Source organism: Mytilus trossulus, chromosome 6 (assembly GCF_036588685.1).
Source record: "Mytilus trossulus isolate FHL-02 chromosome 6, PNRI_Mtr1.1.1.hap1, whole genome shotgun sequence".
Taxonomy (NCBI): Eukaryota; Metazoa; Mollusca; class Bivalvia; order Mytilida; family Mytilidae; genus Mytilus; species Mytilus trossulus.
Window position 1 is genome coordinate 2,853,341 of NC_086378.1, and position 19,447 is coordinate 2,872,787.

General features: G+C 30.5%; 1 protein-coding gene across 1 annotated transcript; it reads left to right on the forward strand.

Moving 5' to 3' along the window:
- The first annotated feature begins 6,388 nt into the window (after positions 1-6,388).
- On the forward strand, positions 6,389-9,560 carry LOC134723136 (transcriptional repressor scratch 2-like). The gene is made up of 2 exons (XM_063586774.1): positions 6,389-7,083; positions 8,279-9,560. Exons 1-2 carry the CDS (start codon positions 6,918-6,920, stop codon positions 9,037-9,039), a joined length of 927 nt encoding a protein of 308 aa, XP_063442844.1. The 5' UTR covers positions 6,389-6,917; the 3' UTR covers positions 9,040-9,560.
- Positions 9,561-19,447: the final 9,887 nt, after the last annotated feature.

The window sequence follows — 19,447 nt, forward strand, 5'->3', positions numbered from 1 at the left end:
GCACTGAATCAAAAATTAAGGTGACGATAGTTGACCGATGTTTTAGGCCTTGTATCGTTGGGTTTTGATCATCAGAATTTTTATTTACCATATATAAGTTTGTATATTTCTGCTCAAGCTATCAATAATTGTGTTGATCACACCTATCTCTTGAAATAAGGCTTATATGTTCTTTCATGGTGAATAAGTTTAGCAATTTAGCCAATTTATTACTTTTGAACAGCGGTATACTACTGTTGCTTTTATTTAGCTACACATGTTATAATATCAATTAAAACATTTAATTATACTTCTGAACATAATTTTAGATAAATTATTGTGACATAAAACATTGAAAATAAACCATAAGATGCATGCAAATTCTTAATTGACCAAAAAAAAATGACATAAATTTATCAACTTAACTCAACATATTATTTCAGTTTAAAGTTTTTGAATTTAAATTAAAACAACTTTCACATTTATAGAGGTCATAATGTCAACAACTTTGTTTTAATTTATATATTTGGTCAAGTTTCTAGATTTTCATTGTTTTTCATTAAATGTAATTCTAATTTTAGATTATGTATGTGTGCACACAAGAAAAAAACTTTATATTTGACGAGTTTATGTCAAAAGTTATAATAAAGCTTCTCTAAAATTATTTTATTGTTTCTTGGCTGCGAAAGATGTTTCCTAAATGGAAATAACGGTGTTACACTGCACAAATTCTGCATTTTTCACCATTTTCATGAAACGGTACATATTATGACGTCATCAGATAAAAAATCTGATGTTTTAATTATATTTTCTGACTCTATAAATTTTCAAACAATAGGTGCAAATTTGAAACGGTTGTCAAACATCTTTTTTTCCTTAATGCCCCTTCTCTATTCTTTACTCAGTATATATAATTGGACATACATCATATCTTGAATTACAAATAAATTATAATATTTTATTTCAATTGTTGCACTGAGTGCGAGACGGAACGGCTTGTTCACCTCCTATATGTGATGCGTTTCCCTCAGTTTTAGTTTGTTACCTGGATTTTTTTCTCTATCGATTTATGAGTTTCGAACAGCGGTATATTACTGTTGCCTAGTTTGTTATCTAGCATTTTCGCTTTAGTCAAGAGTTATGATCCAGGAGAACTGGATAGTGGCCCTTGGCTAGCGAAAATGCCTGCACAGAAAGATAATAATTTTTGTAACCATTTCTCTATTTCGAAGTAATAGAATCAAATTAAGTTCCGCACATAAATTTCACATTAAACCAACCAACCAATAAGACAATCAATTAAACCTGTAAATATTTGTTTTAATAATGGTTCTTGTAAAATGTTTCACAAAACTTTTACTTGATATTTATTGGTAAACGAAGGCTTTTGTTAAATAAATAATTGATTGCATGATTATAAAACTAAAGAATATTTCGCTTTACAGGTGTGTGATTGCTTCAGTATTAACATGTTTAAATCGTTAAAATTTCCACTTGATGAACGTAAAAACAACAATTAAAGCTTTAAAAAACTTGAAATCCATAAAGTCTATGCATGTTTAGCATCTGAAAGGTGTTGAAGTTTGCGAGTTACAAAACGTGTTCATTAATTAAAAGATAAAGTGAATCCTTTCAAATTGTTCTTAGATTTTTATAGTCCCTGTAATCGATCATGTCTGCCCCATAGTAAGAAAAGTTATAAAAAAAAGTCCAATAACCTTGTATCAAATAAAGACAAGAGTAGTATACCGCTGTTCGAAATACATAAATCGATTGAGACTAAAAAAAATTCAAATCAGGGTTACAAACTAAAACTGAGGGAAACGCATCAAACATAGAGAACTACGACACAACAGAAACACAACATTAAAATGTAACACATACAGATACGAACTATAATATAGCAATGACCATTTTCCTGATTTGCTACAGGACATTTTAAGAAATAAGATGGTGGGTTGAACCTGGTTTTGTGGCATGTTATATATCCCGCTTTTATGGCAATGTTAAAACATTAAAGTGACAACATTACAGGACAGGACTACAATACAAATAAATGGGAGAACATATAGGACAAAGAAACACTCGAATAATAGTTAACAAAAGGTACCAGGTTTAAAATTTGATATACCATACTTGCGTTTTGTCCACACAAGACTAACCACTGACGCTGAGATGAAAAAAGTTCGAAAGCCAAAACAAGTACAAAGTTGAAGAGCACTGAGGACCAAATATTCGAAAAAGTTGTGACCAATACGGCTAGGGTTTTCTCCCTGGGATAAGAATATCTTTATTATTTAGAATAATTCATACTTTTGCAAACAGTAAATTTTATAAAATGACTATATAATAGATATACATGATAAAACCGAAATGTGAATTATTGATAGAACAAATCTGCTTCCCTTGAAAATAGAACTAAATGAAAATTGTATTTACTTAAAAGTTGTATAGAAACTAAAGAAGTTCATCATGTACAGAACGCTGGCTCTTGATAAAATCGATTCATCTTATTACACAAGATGAAATTTTGAAGTGTATTTCTAACCTAAAACGTGGCAAAAGTCATGGTATTGATGGTACATTTAATGAGTTATTCATTGAATTTAAGGATATTCTGCTACCGTTCCTAGAGGAAATATTCAACAAGATATTAGCATCAGGACATTTTCCGAAATCTTGGGCACTCGCAGTGTTAATTCCTGTTTTTAAAAAAGGCAACTCGTCCGATCCATCGAACTATCGTGGAATCAGTTTAGTCAGTAATTTAGCGAAACTATTTACATCTATTATAAATTCAAGACTAATTAAATGGTCTGAGAATAATGATATTATTACAGATGCGCAATTTGGATTTCGCCCGGGTAGCAGCACTGTTGATGCAATTTATTCTTTGTTGACACTCGTTCAGAAAGCACTTTTCAAGAAAAAACGTTTATATTGCTGTTTCGTTGACTACAAACAGGCATTTGACTCCGTAACCAGACTTAACTTATGGTTGAAACTATCAAGAGTTGGTATAACAGGCAAATTACTTTCTGTTTTAAAATCAATGTATTCTACAGTAAAAGTATGTGTGAAAGTTGATGGTTTTTATTCTGAGCAGTTTACAAGTTCAGTTGGTCTTATGCAAGGGGAAGTTCTTTCTCCTATACTTTTTTCGTTATATGTAAATGACTTTGAAATGGAATTTCTAAGTAATAGTAATATACCATATGAAGTGCAAGACTTGTCATTATTTTTACTTATGTATGCTGATGATATGATTTTATTTTCTGATTCAGTTATTGGCTTGCAAGATATGTTAGACACATTATTATTATATACATGTAAATGGGGTTTGACTGTAAACATTGCCAAAACAAAAATTATGGTATTTAGAAACGGAGGTTTTGTAAAAGACGAAGAAATTTGGTATTATGATGGCAATGCTATTGACATAGTGGATGAATTTTGTTACCTTGGTGTACTGTTATATTTTAACGGTAAATTTGTTAAAGCTCAAAAACATTTAGCTGAGCAAAGTAGAAAAGCTGTTTTTGGTTTAAAGTCGAAGGTTTCGTCATTGTTTTTGAATGTTTTTACATATTTGAATTTATTTGATACTTACATTAGCAGTATTTTATGTTATGGTTGTGAAATATGGGGCTTCCATAAAGCTCCAAATATTGAAAAAATACAACTTGATTTTTGCAAAAACATATTAGGTGTGAAACAATGTACAACAAATGTTATGGTTTATTTTGAATTGGGTAGATATCCTTTGATATATTTTAGAATGTACAACATAGTGAAGTACTGGTTCAAATTATTATCCACAAGCAATTGTATTCTTAAAAACTGCTACAGGGAACAACTGTATAATTTCTGTAATATTAGAAGCAGTTGGATTTATCAACTACAACAATTATTATTTAACTTGGGTTTAAATGAGATCTGGTATAACCAAGACAATTTGATTATTGATACAAATTTATTATTATTTGTAAAAACAAGGATATATGATCAAGCAAAACAGACTTTGAATGATCAACTGAACGTTTCATCTAAGTGTTATTTATATAAATATATTGTCAATAATGTATGTTTACAGAATTATCTAACTAAACATATGAATTTTAGAGTGTATTTAACTCGCCTTAGATTGTCATCTCATAATTTGTTTGTTGAAGTAGGCCGTTATCATGGAGTAAATAGGTTAGATAGAAAATGTACTCTTTGTAATTTGAATATCACTGAAGATGAATTCCATTTTGTTTTACAATGTGAAAGCTATAGAGACTTAAGGAGACAGTTTATTAAACCTTATTATTATAGACGTCCATCGTCGTTCAAATTAGTGCAACTTCTCAGCACTGAAAATGTAAAAGATTTGCGTAATTTGTGTAAATTCTTGTTTAATGCACATAATCATAGGACCAAACTGTTATTGGTCAATACTTGATATTTATTTGCTTCTCTGATGTATTATGTTATGTTGTGTTATAGAAATGTATTTGTATTTATTGCACTGATAAGCATAATGTGCTTAAAGTAATAAAGAATTGAATTGAATTGTATTGTCTTAATATACAAATCCTTGATTAATGTAAGTAGAAATAAAATTTGTATTCACGATCAATGAACATTACAATTCATACGCGGAATCTTTACGTACAAAACGGATTGCGAAACAAAACATACACCCAGAGATAATGAAATATACTATTTTAATCCTATTTTTCTCATACGTAGATAATACAAATAGTTTTACAATAAGATAATGCTGGAATAATACGATTTAGAACATGTACAGAAGATACATATTTAGCTCATCAGAATACGTATATACAATTAACAAAGCATGCCGTAACAATGCAAATAGTTAAATAAATCGGCTACATCCATTGATAATTTCAGTACGAATATACAACGTACATTTAAAGAAAAAAAAATTGTATATATTGAAAGTAGTCGTATCTTTATCGCAATGTATAGTGTGATCAAATATATTTACCTTTGTAATTGTTTTTTTCTCTGGTAATGGTATGATTTAGCCATCTTATGTAAGTTTTTTTTATGGCTAAATCATACCATTACCAGAGAAAAAAAAAACAATTACGAAGGTAAATATATTTATCACAATATACATTGCGATAAAGATACGTACAATAATATATACAGAGATAAAGTAACTTAATCACAACAAACATTTCCAAAACAAGAAAATCAGCAAAGATATAAGGCTTATATTTTGTTCTACAAAAGCGTCATAAGTTTTGCTCAAATAAAAAAATATTGAAAGGACAAATAAGGTACGAAGCTGGAAGGAATCGCAAACAATTAACTTACTGTAAACGAAATTTGCCCCCCCCAAAAAAAAAAAATAGCCGCTGATAATAAACTTTCAAGATGTTTTAAGCTTATGTAGTAAAAATATGAAAATTGCTAAATGAACGTTTGTTTGATATAACAAACTGCATGATATATACCATCTATAAACAAATTAAAATCGTAGATACGGCATCAATGATATAAAAAAATAACTGAAAACCATATCTAAAACATAAAATTAGTATACACATAAGTAGCCTGTCAAACACTATAACTATGAGACACACTTAAAAGAAAATTGTATGTTTTCGGTTATTAATGATAATACATTCATAATCCTCACTTTTTCAAATGTACTAAAAATAATAAAATTCTTTGTTTCTAAGCGTAGCATCTAGTTGCATATTCACAGAGTAGTCTTGAATCATCGAGCTATGGTATCATAATTTTTTTCATTAATTTATATTTTTTTCAATGTAAAGTCATCCAACAATATACGGAACCAAACAAATAAATATAAAATATAGTTTTAACAGCAATTCGAAATCATGTTGGCGCTTTTAATAACATTATTTCTTACGTCAAATTTACGCTCGAATTATCAACTTGCATTGAAATACAATCAATTTTTCTATTCACCGTATGGTACAAGTTGTTGCAGGACATTTTCGCATAATTACGCAAATAAAAGTATAATTGAATTTTAGTTGCCTTATAAATAAATGATACAAAGACAGGTGTCGAAGCGTACAGTTTCATCCTGATCGACTTCATTTCTATAGTTCAGATAAATAATTCATCTTTTATATTGTTTTCTCTTTTTTTCCAACCTGTAGATTTTGTACCTGTTGTCTTATTGATTTTTACCTGTATCGATCTTATTATACGGGAAAACATCTATCGCCTGTTGCTTTCATACTGATATTGATATTATAAAGTCTATTTAAACATACTCAATTTGACACCTCGCTACTAATTCTTTGTTATACCTCGCTACTTATTCTTTGTTATAATGTTTTATAAAACTTAAGAAATACTTTTAACTCTTATTGGTTCTGTTGTACCCGGCACGCGACAGAGTGCTATGAACGCATACTAGCCTTAAATATAATAAGGACATCGAAATCGAGTGTTAAACGATAGATTTCCAAACGCAGCTGACTGGGCGGATTCGTTCATCTGTTAAACTCAATACTTGGAATCGGTTGTTGTTTATATTTGTCAAATAGTTCTATTGTTCCCTAAACTTATTATTCATGCCAAAATGATGCATTGTGAGCGGTGATTCGTTAGTTCGGATGCAGGGTTGTCTCGAGTATTTAAAAGCGCTGGTTTGTTAAAGAACCAGATGATTGTCAACCCACTAACAGAGAATAACGGTTTCTATTATGAAAATGTAAAATAACTACTTAAACCGTTATTTATACAAAAAGTTGGAGATAATGTACATTAAATCAATTCGAAATCGATCTGGAGGAATTGTTTGGAAAGTCTTTTCTTGTGAATAAAAGACAGATGTTATAACAAGTTAAAAAAAAGTATATATAAAAAGGGAACTTAAAAATGAATGAAGACAAGCGTGCCATAGAAAATATATATACACAGTTGTTAATCTAAATTTCATCATGCCAAGGTCGTTTTTGGTTAAGAAAAAAATAGATCACCACGAGAAAGTATCCAATTACCACTACCAGAGGTTACGAGCGGTGTATGATGATTCTTTGGAGAGTATAAAGGCCGTGGTTCCATTCACACCCAGTATACAGCCATTAACAGTCAGATTAAACAATGGTAAGTTCAACATTAAATAACTTTTTCAAAGTTTTAGCTCTTCATAAAATATATTCTGTTTCTGCAATAAAACTGCTGATGTTATATTTGTTATTTTCGTGGGATTTTGTCTGATGCTCGGTCAGTTTCTGTGTGTGTTACATTTTAGTGTTATGTCGTTGTTCTCCTCTTATATTTAATGCGTTTCCCTCGGTTTTAGTTTGTTACCCCGATTTTTTTTTGTCCATGGATTTATGAGTTTTGAACAGCGGTATACTACTGTTGCCTTTATTTCTTTAACATTGATTTTGATTATGTCAAGACCGTATGTAAGAACTGTGAGTCTTGAATCAGTGAACGGGCATATCTTTTCCATATTAATATCACCATTGTTTGTATTTTTTCCATATCTATATACTTATTATAACAATTATTACCATAATAAAACGTTTAAAAAAAGGAAACGTCACGACTGGAAGTTAAAACCCTTTGTTCATTATGCTTTGTTTGGTCAATCCAACATTTCCTGCAGTTGACTTTGACGATGCTTTTTTTTTAACACAAACATAAATGTATCGAATATAATGTTCATAATGATATGAAGTATAACCTCTTCCTGTGTGAATAATCATCATTGTATTATATATATATATGTCCTGGAGTTACTCTAGTTTGTTTTCAGTCGTTATAATACATTCCACATAATAATAAGCCTATAATTTCATATTTGACTATTTAAAAAAAATCGTTTCGTCTGCTGGACCGAAACTGGTGAAAATTAATACGTAAAAAGTCAAATCACAAAAATACTCAGAGGAAAATTCAAAACGGAAAGTCTCTCATCAAATGGCAAAATCAAGAGCACATACACATCAAACGAATGGACAACTAATCAAGTTTTTGATCGGGTTCATGTTGCTCAATTTTGTGATTTATCTCAAGAGTATTGTGTGGAATGCTATTCGTTTTTGCGCGCTTTTTGTTCTTTTTGTGTTTTCTCTTTTTATTCAATTAATTCTTGATGTACCCCCTTCAGTATATTCTCCCTAAGATATTAAAAAGGCATTTTACAAATTAAAGGATTGAGAAAACCCTTCATGCATTTATTTATTGTCAGTAATTTATTAGTAAAGCAATGCCATCCGGCTTAAAATATATATTAGGAACGCATATTTACGGGAAATGTATATAATATCGATATGGTTTTTATTTTCAGGCTACATGCAAGACATTGTTATTCCATCATCACTACAGCAAAAAGCAAACATCCCTGATGAATCTGGACGAATATCTGAACCCGACATTCCGTCCTGCAATAATGAAGAAACAGAAAATATATCACTTGTATCGTCATCATCTCCGCAAATTTTTGTTGACGACATTGAAAATGAAGGGATAACCATCGGTTATACTTATGATTCCTTCTTCATCAGCGACGGACGATCCAGACGAAAATCCATTGAGAAGGTAACCAGGCAACGGTATACCTGCAATGAATGCGGTAAGGACTACGCTACGTCATCAAATCTTTCCCGCCATAAACAGACGCACAGAAGTATCGACAGTCAGTCAGCCAAGAAATGTCCTCACTGTGACAAAGTCTACGTAAGCATGCCAGCTTTGTCAATGCATATTCTAACACATAATCTAAAACACACATGTGACATATGTAACAAATCGTTTTCAAGGCCATGGCTCCTTCAAGGTCACAGACGATCACATACTGGAGAGAAACCGTTTGGGTGTGCCCACTGCGGCAAAGCATTCGCAGATAGGTCCAATCTTAGAGCACACATGCAGACTCATTCAGCCTTTAAACATTATACATGTAAAAGATGTAACAAATCGTTTGCTTTAAAGTCGTACTTAAATAAACACTATGAATCCGCATGCATAAAAGATGGAAGCGAGTGTTTTTCTGACTCAAGTTCTGTAAGAGATACATATGAATATGAAAACTCGAATAGTTCTTGTTAATTGAGACTAAATAGCTAAATGACGTTTTGATTACATACATTTTATTTCCTAAGCCTTATAAAGCTAAGGAAAAAACGTTGCTAACTTTACTCATAAATGAAGATAGTCGAACATGAGAACATACAGGACAATAATTTACAATGTTGATAAATATCAGCCGAATATTGAAAGTCTTTACTGAATACAGAAATGATGAACAAAATCTATGGAATAATGGAAATATGAAAATTAATTCCTAGAAGTTTGTGTCCTCATTCAAAGGTTGTGTAAGATTGTATTTTTGCACATGTATATTTGACCAAGCTTATTTTTGCACTGACAAGCTTCCTTACCATGAAGTATTTATATTTATGAAGTTGTTTTCTTGTTATCAAATATGCACATATGTCCTCTATTTTAGATACTTACTTTTATACTAAATATATATCTAGTTTTAGAAAACCTTTTTATAAATGTCATCAACGAAAATAGCGTAGAAATTTACTCACTCACTCACTCACTCACTTATTCATTCATTCATTCATTCATTCATTCATTCATTCATTCATTCATTCATTCATTCATTCATTCATTCATTCATTCATTCATTCATTCATTCATTCATTCATTCATTCATTCATTCATTCATTCATTCATTCGTTCGTTCGTTCATTCATTCATTCATTCATTCATTCATTCATTCATTCATTCATTCATTCACTCATTCATTCAATCATTCGATCATTCATTTGTTCATTCAGTCACTTATATATCTTTTCATTCATTCATCTATTCATTATTTGATTGATTGATTGATTGATTGATTGATTCATTCTGTGTTCATTACTTCATCTCTTCCTTCAATTCATGCATTCTTTTATACGTTCGTTAGTTCATTTGTTCGTTCGTCCTTTTTTCATTCTATCATGTCTTAATTCCGTCATTGATTCATTGAATCATATATTCTTTAATTTGTTTATGATTAAAATCATATTTGAATACAATTCAATGATTTCCAACTTTACATTCATTATTTTATTATAATTGTTCACAGCACAACACCTTTTAAGTATTTGAGATAGTATTTGATAATTTATTATTGAATTTAATCGTATTTATAGTTATCTTCTTTTATACTTTAAAAAAATTGCACATTAGTTATTTTCAATTTTATACCAATTACTACCTTAACGCTTTGTATATTGATCTTGATTTTATTTATTGTTAGATAATTGTTATAAATCCATTGTGCCAATCAAATTATAGTGTTTAAGTAACAATTTGTGAGAAGTCTAAGCATACAAATTTCAAGCCTATCTTTTGAAGGAGAAAATTGAAGTAACGCAAATGTTACGGCTCACTATTCTTCTTTGTTTAGATAAATTATTATTAAAGTCATTGAAAGTTATACACATTATATGTCTGAAAAGCAAAGAACGGATAATTTCTAAATATGATTTTACTTTTTTTCTTTTTTAAACATACTTTACCATGTGTTAAACCCTTTGTGTTGTTTTATTTTGATATTTTGTTTTAGAAACATACAAATACCTTCCCTCACATTATTACCGACTGTCATTACGGTTGATACAATATTACCTGTATCCCAGATTCAAAGGCGTTACACACTATCATTTTTGCAAACGTGTATATGCAGATTTTTAATTATTGTTGTGATTGCCATTGTAATACAATGAACGTTGACCTGTGTGTATGCAGCATCTGCAGTGCCAATAGCCGATAATATATAGTTCTTCCGAGGGTGGGTCTTTTTCAGCTGTCTTGTTGTTTCAATAGCAGTATCAATATTCAGTAACAAAACCATGATGAATACATGTGGCCTGTATTGTTACATAAACACTTATATTTAATTGAAATTTTTTTTTATATTTTTCACATGTCGGTCTTTTTTGCAACATTTATTCACAACTATCACTATGATATATTTAAATTTGGAAAAACTTTGGAGTAAAAATATAGTCAATAAGTAATTGTTATTGATTTGAAGTGATATTTGGATATAACCTTTCTTGATTCAAGTAGATCTTCATACAGGAAACGACGTGAGCTGTTTAGATCTGATCATTTTATCATTGTTGTGTTAGTGCTTTTGAGAGTAATGTGCTTATAGCATTGTATATACTGTTATGTTGTATCCAAGTGCAATTTTGTAGCTATAACATGGCTTTGTTAAATGATTTTAGATTTTTTTTACAAATCCTTTGAGCTTTAACACAGTTTTGTTTAATGAATTTTTAGATTTTTACACTTTCTTGTGCAATAGTGAGAACGGTCAGTATTACAAATAGCATTTTTCTGTGTTACTTGCTGAGAATAAATTTATTAGAATTATGTTTTTATCTTTATTTGAATATTGAGTGTACAACAGAGTACTATTCAAAACTTCAGATAAATTCTAAGGATCGTGTGTTTTCCTACATAAGGACATGCCTGTACCAAGTCAGGAATATGACATATGTTATCGGTCCGTTTGGTGTATTTAACCTTTTAATTTTGCAATTTGCTGATGGATTTTCCGTTCTGAATTTTTCATTTTGTTAGGTATAGTTTTGTTATTTAACTATTCAACTACTATCTATATAAACATGTGCGGACTCAAAATTGAGTATTATTAAAAAATCAAAGGCACCAGTAGTATACCGGTGTTCAAAAGTGATAAATTAATTGAGCAAAACAAATCCGGGTTAAAAACCCAAACCGAGGTAAACACATCAAATATAGAAAGAAAACAAAGGAACAACAGGAACACTGAAGTGCAACAGAAACCAAACACCAACACATATATAAACGAACTACTTGATAAAAACTGCCATATTCCTGAATTGGTACTGGAAATTTTAAGAAAAATGGTGTTTAGAACCCGGTTAAATGGCATGACCAAGTCTATAAGAATTTTCTAGTAAAGAAGACGACATTATCTGTCTAATAGATAAAACTACAAAGTCTTAAGTTGATCGTTGAAAATGGTTCAGGATTTGGGTGACATTTTGTGTACTGTCCGACGTAAAACTGTTTCTCTGTGGAGGCCTTGTTGGTTGCAGGGCGTACTCATCAGGTGTTTGATTGAAAATCAACCTTATAAAGAACATTACTGTTCCCATTTATAGTTATCAAAGGTACCCGGAATATAATTTTGTACGCCACATACATACGACTCATCAGTGACGCTCATATCAAAATATTTATAAAGCCAAACAAGTACAAATATTAAAACTGACATAATCAAAAGCTGTCAACCAACGGAACAAGTGAAAACAAATGACAAATTCCTACTACGTTACAGTCATTTTCGGAAGCGATGGTGGTTTGAACCTTGAAAGCTTGCTAAACCTCCCTCTTATATGGCTGTTGTTTATTGTGGCAATTGAAAGAAACCTCATCGATATTCTTAATGCTAATGTAACTTATAAACATCTTCGGCTTATGACAATAACCTCGACATAACAAAATGCGGTAAAATCCATCAGCCTGATTTATATCAAAATCAAAAGTGAAAAACAAATATGACAGACATGAACCAACGATAACAAATGAAATACAGCCTCTTTGTTTAAATAGACACTTAGTTCACTTTTCAAAGCTGGTGTAATGAGAATCAACAATTATATATATGTGTGGTGTGAACATGTTAAAGTTGTTCAATAAATATAGAAAGATGTGGTGTGAGTGCCAATGAGACAACTCTCCATCCAAATAACAATTTCAAAAAAAGTAAACCGTTATAGGCCAATGTACGGCCTTCAACACGGAGCCTTGGCTCACACCAAACAACAAGCTATAAAAGGGCCCAAAAGTACTAGTGTAAAACCATTCAAACGGGAAAACCAACGGTCTCATCTATATATATAAAAAAAAACGAGAAACGAGAAACACGTATAAATTTTATAAACAAACAACAACTACTGTACAAACGATTCATGACTTAGGACAAGTGCAAACATTTAAACGTTTTGATGGATCCAAACCTTCTCCCTTTTTCTGAAACAATAACAAAACATCACAACATAGAAAAACACACGGTAAAATATCAATTGACAGGCTTAACTCAATAAAAAAAACGTAAATTAATACACTATGAATGAATAATGTTCCTTATTCTTTGGTACCAATATACTGCCTTCATTTGTAAACGATAATTTAAAACTACCTGCCTCAATTTGTAGTATCTTAAACAATTGTTTGTCGAAAGTGGTCCATGGATCCAATTTTGTTTTCTTAATTTATAAAGTTAGCGTGTTGTAATCTAAAACTTAACATTCTTACGTCACCAGCACCAAGCTTGCCATTATCTACACAAGAAAATACCTATACCAAGTCAGGAATATGACAGTTGTTTGCCATTCATTTGATGTGTTTGAGCTTTTAATTTTACTAGAAGATTAGGTACCTTCAGTTTTGAATTTACCTTGAAGTTCGTATTTTTGTTTGTTATTTTTTACGCTATAGCTGTATATGCAAAGCCTAAAACAAGCATACCCGGAAGATTACGTACCTTTTCATATACAAAAAAAAGTTTACAGCAATTGTGTTTTTTAAAGCAAACTCATGTAGACAGAATTCGAGAATTCAGAATAGAAGGGAAAACATAGAGTCTAATGTCGCTTGGTCAAATACCTCTCGTGAAGTTTTTGCGTAGATCTATTTTGATTATTTGATTTTTGAATAACATTTAGTAAGTCTTGTGTGGACAAATTCACTTCTGGCGTATTAAAATTTTGAACTTTTTGCCTTTTGTTAGCTATTATGCTTGTGTTTCCTTGTCAATTATGTTCTCCAATTTATTTATATTGTAGTCCTGTAATATTGTGTTGTCATTTTAATGTTATATTTCACATGGCCATAAAAGAGGGAGGTTTGGCATGCCACAAAACCAGGTTCAACCCCCCATTTTTTCCTTTAAAAGTTTTCTGTACCAAGTCAGGAATATGGCCATTGTTATATTAAAGTTCATTGGCCATTGTTATATTAAAGTTCATTTCTGTGTGTGTTACATTTTAACGTTGTGTTTCCGTTGTGTCGTTTGTTTTCTCTTATTTTTGAGTGCAAATTCACATTACTATAAGACGTGTAACGGTACTTATATGTCCCAAATTCATGTATTTTGGTTTTGATGTTATATTTGTTATACTCATAGATTTTTGTCTAATGCTTTGTCCGTTTCTTTGTGTGTTACATTTTAATGTTGTGTCGTTGTTCTCCTCTTATATTTAATGCGTTTCCCTAAGTTTTAGTTTGTTACCCCGATTTTGTTTTTTGTCCATGGATTTATTAGTTTTGAACAGCGGTATACTACTGTTACCTTTATTGAATTGATTATATCTCTAGAAGTATAAACATCATAGTCTTAAGCTGACAAAAGGACAAATATAAGCATACGTCTTCCTTAAACTTTTACAAAAATATTTGCCTCTGCAATTATTTGGTCAGATTGAAAATTAGCCACAACCTCTCCTGGTGTTAAAGGTATAAATGTGTGTAGAATAATCCTGCCGGTCAATCAAATTAACTCTCAAAATTGAATATAGAACAATGATATAACATACAATGAATGGCAAAATATGCAAATTGGTAAAACAAAGACTATATTGTCAGTCAATAAACCCATCATTAATACAAGCATTGGAAGTGTGTACCCCAGATGCGCGTTAAGTCTACAAAAAAATGTTCAATGACACTAAAAACAAACAGTTAAAAAGGGAGTATTGTTTTAGACTGTCAGAGCCTTTTAAAATGTATTAGAGAGAAAAACAAGTATAAAGCTATGGTATGCAGGTCGGAAAAACTGCAATGAAGTTTGACTGCCATATTTTGAAGAACTTTACGAACAAACAACAAATACTGGAAAACGACGATGACTAAAGCGAGACAAAACAAAGGCTCATAAAACGTGTCACTGATCATAAATACCAATGATGTTTGAACGACGGAGACAATATCTTTTGTTACACGCTAGATTCCTGGTAGTACTGCAGTCTCGAGGTATCTGCAAAAAGTTCAAAAAGTAAAATCAAAAAAATTCTGAACTTAGAGGGAAATCAATTCGGAAAGTCCACAATCACATGACAAAATCAAATAACAAAAGGGGTACTTTGGAATATAAAATGTCAATTGGTAAATATTAGCTTATACTTTTCTGATGATTTCCATAACATAATTGTTAATAATGATAATAACAATAATAATAATGAAATTGTTATAAATATCAGGTTTTTTTTTAATTATAAAATGCATTTTCTACAGTTGAAAATGCCTGTACTAAGTCAGAAATATGACAGTTGTTGTCAATTCGTTTGATGTGTTTTATCATTTGATTTTGCCATTTGAGTATGGACTTTCCGTTTTGAATTTTCCTCGGAGTTAAGTATTTTTGTGATTTTGTTGTTGTTGCTAACTTGTACAATGTTGTATCTTTGATGACTTTATTTGTATGCTTACTGTCCTCTATTTAGATTAGATATATGCATATCTACCCATTAAGTAACAACCTATTTATTTATTTCGTAATGAATAAAAGAATAAGAAAGTTTTGTGTTAATTGTATACCAAATCATCAAATCTAGAAAATATAATGATTATATGATAGAGTTTATATTTACATCAATTGTGTACACAAATCAAAACTCAAATTACATCTAGTCAAGTAAATTTTAATCTTTCAAAAAGCATTTTTTTATTCTTTCGTTTTTATTGTTTAACCATTAAACAACACAGATGTCTTCTGAGAAGATATATATATCAGTTGTTATACATTCGTTTTTGCCTTTAATTATGGACTTTTAGTTTTGAGTTTTCTTTCAAATTCAGTGTTTTTGTTATTTAACTTTTTCAATTGTCCGAATTTTACTGAAATTGATTTAAATTAAGACAACATATAACCTCGATACTATTTACGGATGACTTTATTTTCTGTCTCACTGATTCAATAAAACACAAACAACCAAAATTCGATTATTTAAACGTTTATATGATTCCAATGACCATAAACAGAACAATAAAGACATGTTAGTAAAGCTAACAGGTATTTTACTTGTTGCTAGTACGCCAATAAAACACGATGTAGATTTCCTAGCAACAATCAATCATTTTAAATAGAGATAATTGGTACTTACATGATTAATCAATCTTACTGTATCAATTAACAATGGTTTACTTTGTTTGGAAAAGCGACAAGGAAATCCATTTTATATTGATGTTTTAATGGGAAGAATAACATCAGAAATCACCCGAACAGTCGGAATTAGACCCCGTGATGGATGATTGTCTCCGATGTAAACAGTTGTGATTAGTATCAATATAAACTTATTTATCCTACATCAGAAACAGCACAATATTAAATTGAGGGGTAACATAGAAAGTTTTCAAACGTCAGAATTGTTCTGTTGAAGAAATGATAATAAATATATATGCTACACCAGGAACGTTCATGTAACCGTCGTCATATCGAGGTTCTAAGGACACTCCTATCAAAATCGAGAAAAATGGAGAAAAAAACCCAACCCAGACCTATTATACATTAATAAATGGAAAAAGTTAATCTGCTTCTTTTTCCTCTATTGAGTGATCTTTTGTTACCTACAAAAGTTTTTAAACCCTGGTAGTTCTAAATTTTTTTTTTTTAAATACTTAATTTTGTTCTGTGTGCTCCAACGATCCGTGTTAAAGAACGTACTGACATATAAGGGTTTACTTTTACACATTTTGCCTTTTTTGAGAGTTTTCTCATTGATACTCATACCACATCTTCTCATACCTAGTTAGTAGTATTACTGGACAAATATATCATATATATGTCATTTTTTTTTTAATTATGTTGTCCTTTATGTCCCTCTCATTGACGTATTTTACAACATCTAAATATGTGCAATGATGACATAAATAAAATAAAAGTAGTGGTATTTTAATACATGTTTGCAGTAAAATTGGTACTGTGTATGCTGTTATTACCTTTAAACTAACCTCTCATTATAAGCTGCGTGTATAGTATTTCAATCCTATATTTATTCCAATTGATGAGTATACATTTCTTTGTGTGTGTCAATTCAATTTTCGATAATCTATACAAATCCTAAAAGAGTTCTGCTAAGTAAATCCTTACTATTTCTATATTATTACATGTATCACGCAATTGACACACACTCAATTCCTTTAAATAAAAGCAATAAAGCTTTCGAGGGACGATTTTTAGAAGACAAAATAGCAGCATTTAAAGTTACTTTAGAGAGAATACGTATTGACAGCATTATTTGTACTTTAGAAATAATAGTTTATAGTATAGAAATACACGAAGAAAAATATTAAACTACAATGAAAAAAACAAAACTGTATTAGTGAAAATAAGTATTTAGAGAGGCAATGATGACCTCATATAGATCTGGCTATTATATTTTTTATCTTATATAAAAAAGAAGATGTGGTATGAATGCCAATGAGACAACTATCCACAAAAGACCAAAATGACACAAACATTAACAACTGTAGGTCACCGTACGGCCTTCAACAATGAGCAAAGCCCATACCGCATAGTCAGCTATAAAAGGCCCCGATAAGACAATGTAAAACAATTCAAACGAGAAAAACTAACGGCCTTATTATGTAAAGAAAAATAACTTAATATGGTTTTCGTTGAACATTTTATTTTGTGATTCACCTACACCCACGAAACCCACAAACATTGGTATCCAACGAATACTAATAAATCCACACTGTGACAGTATAAATTCTTTTGATATGAAAAGTTGTGTACTGAATACATTTTGTTTAGCACAGTAATCACATACAAAAAAAAACTTGTCATGCTATGTAAATTAGAATTTCACTTGTGCATGATCATTACTTTTATAAATAACATTAGATTAGCATTTCGTTGACGATCAACTTGTCTTGCGTTTTCCAATTTTACAGTTATCTCGCTTTCCACGGAAGATATTTGAAGTTTTAATGTTAAAACAAATAACCAAATTGAAAATCTCTTGTTTAATATCTCGGCTAATATATCTGATTTGAGCGTTCCTGGTGAAGGTAAATCCAAAAAAGCGCTTTTTAGGTTTAATCCACCATTTTCTACATTTGAAAATGCCTGTACCAAGTGAAGAATGTGACAGTTCTCGTCTATTCGTTTTTGATGCGTTTTGTTATTTGATTTTGCCATGTGATTATGGACTTTCCGTATTGATTTTCCTCTGAGTTCAGTATTTTTGTGATTTTACTTTTTTCGGACAAATAATTATAACGTATTGTTTTCAGTAATTTACCTAATTTAAACATATTTGTTGAATTTGGACTTTTCCAATAAAATATGGGAACGAACTGTACGCCTCTCCTTAACGACTGATACGATGCGTTTGTCCGCAATTTGATTTTGGTCCGCATTTGCTTTTTGTCCAAAACTTTTGCTTTTTGTTCGTTTTGCTTTTTGTCCGATAATTTTGCTTTTTGTCCGACACTTTTAATTTTTGTCTGTTACTTTTTTGTCCGTTTTGCCTTCTGTCCGATAATTTTGTTTCTTGTCTGACATTTTTGATTTTTGTCCGTTGCTTTTGCTTAATGTTCGGTATAAAAATGTGTATATTTTTAAGATTTCATTTTGAACTTCGAAAAAATCATCATTAGGGCATCTTATTTAAGAAAAAAAAATCTGATTACCTCGCCTACCAACCAAGATGTCTAAAACGATTGAAATAGAACATATTGGGTAAAATGTCTTTTATTTTAAAAACCATTAAAAAGAGAGAAAATCTGCCAACAGCAGGATGTTGAGCTCTACCAATTGTCAAAACTATCAGATGACGTCCAAACGACCTCTTATTATTTTTATATGACTCGGAATACCTTCAGATATTTTGTATTATCCTTAAGGTGTTGCTCAAACTTGTGCATCACGCCGATGTGATTGTTTTTGTATTATTGTCATTCATGTTTGCCTAAATGCCATTTTTTTTCTTCTTTGACATATTTTTTTTAGCGATTAAGATGATAACACAATGTTGAATGTTGTACCACAATTTTTGACATTTCTACCTGTTATGTCTGTTTGTTTTGATCACACATTATTGAAAATTAAAAAGGAATTTTATGCGACTGTCATGCAGGTAAGAGGTTAAGCTATCTTTAAACTGTAACCAGGTTAAGGTTATATGGTGGTACTGTTGTCTCTTTGACACAATCCCCATTTCCATTCTCAATTTTAAGCTATCTTTAAAATCAGTAGTTAAGAAAATGCGTATACCATGTCAAAAATATGACAGTTGTTTTCCATTCGTTTGGTGTGTGTGAGATTTGATTTTACCATTTGATAAGGTAATTTTCCTTAAAGTTAGGTATTTTGTAATTTTACTTTTAAGGATGTATAAATCACAGATTTAAAACAAATTTAATTATTTAATGTTGATATAAATATCCATTGTTGTAC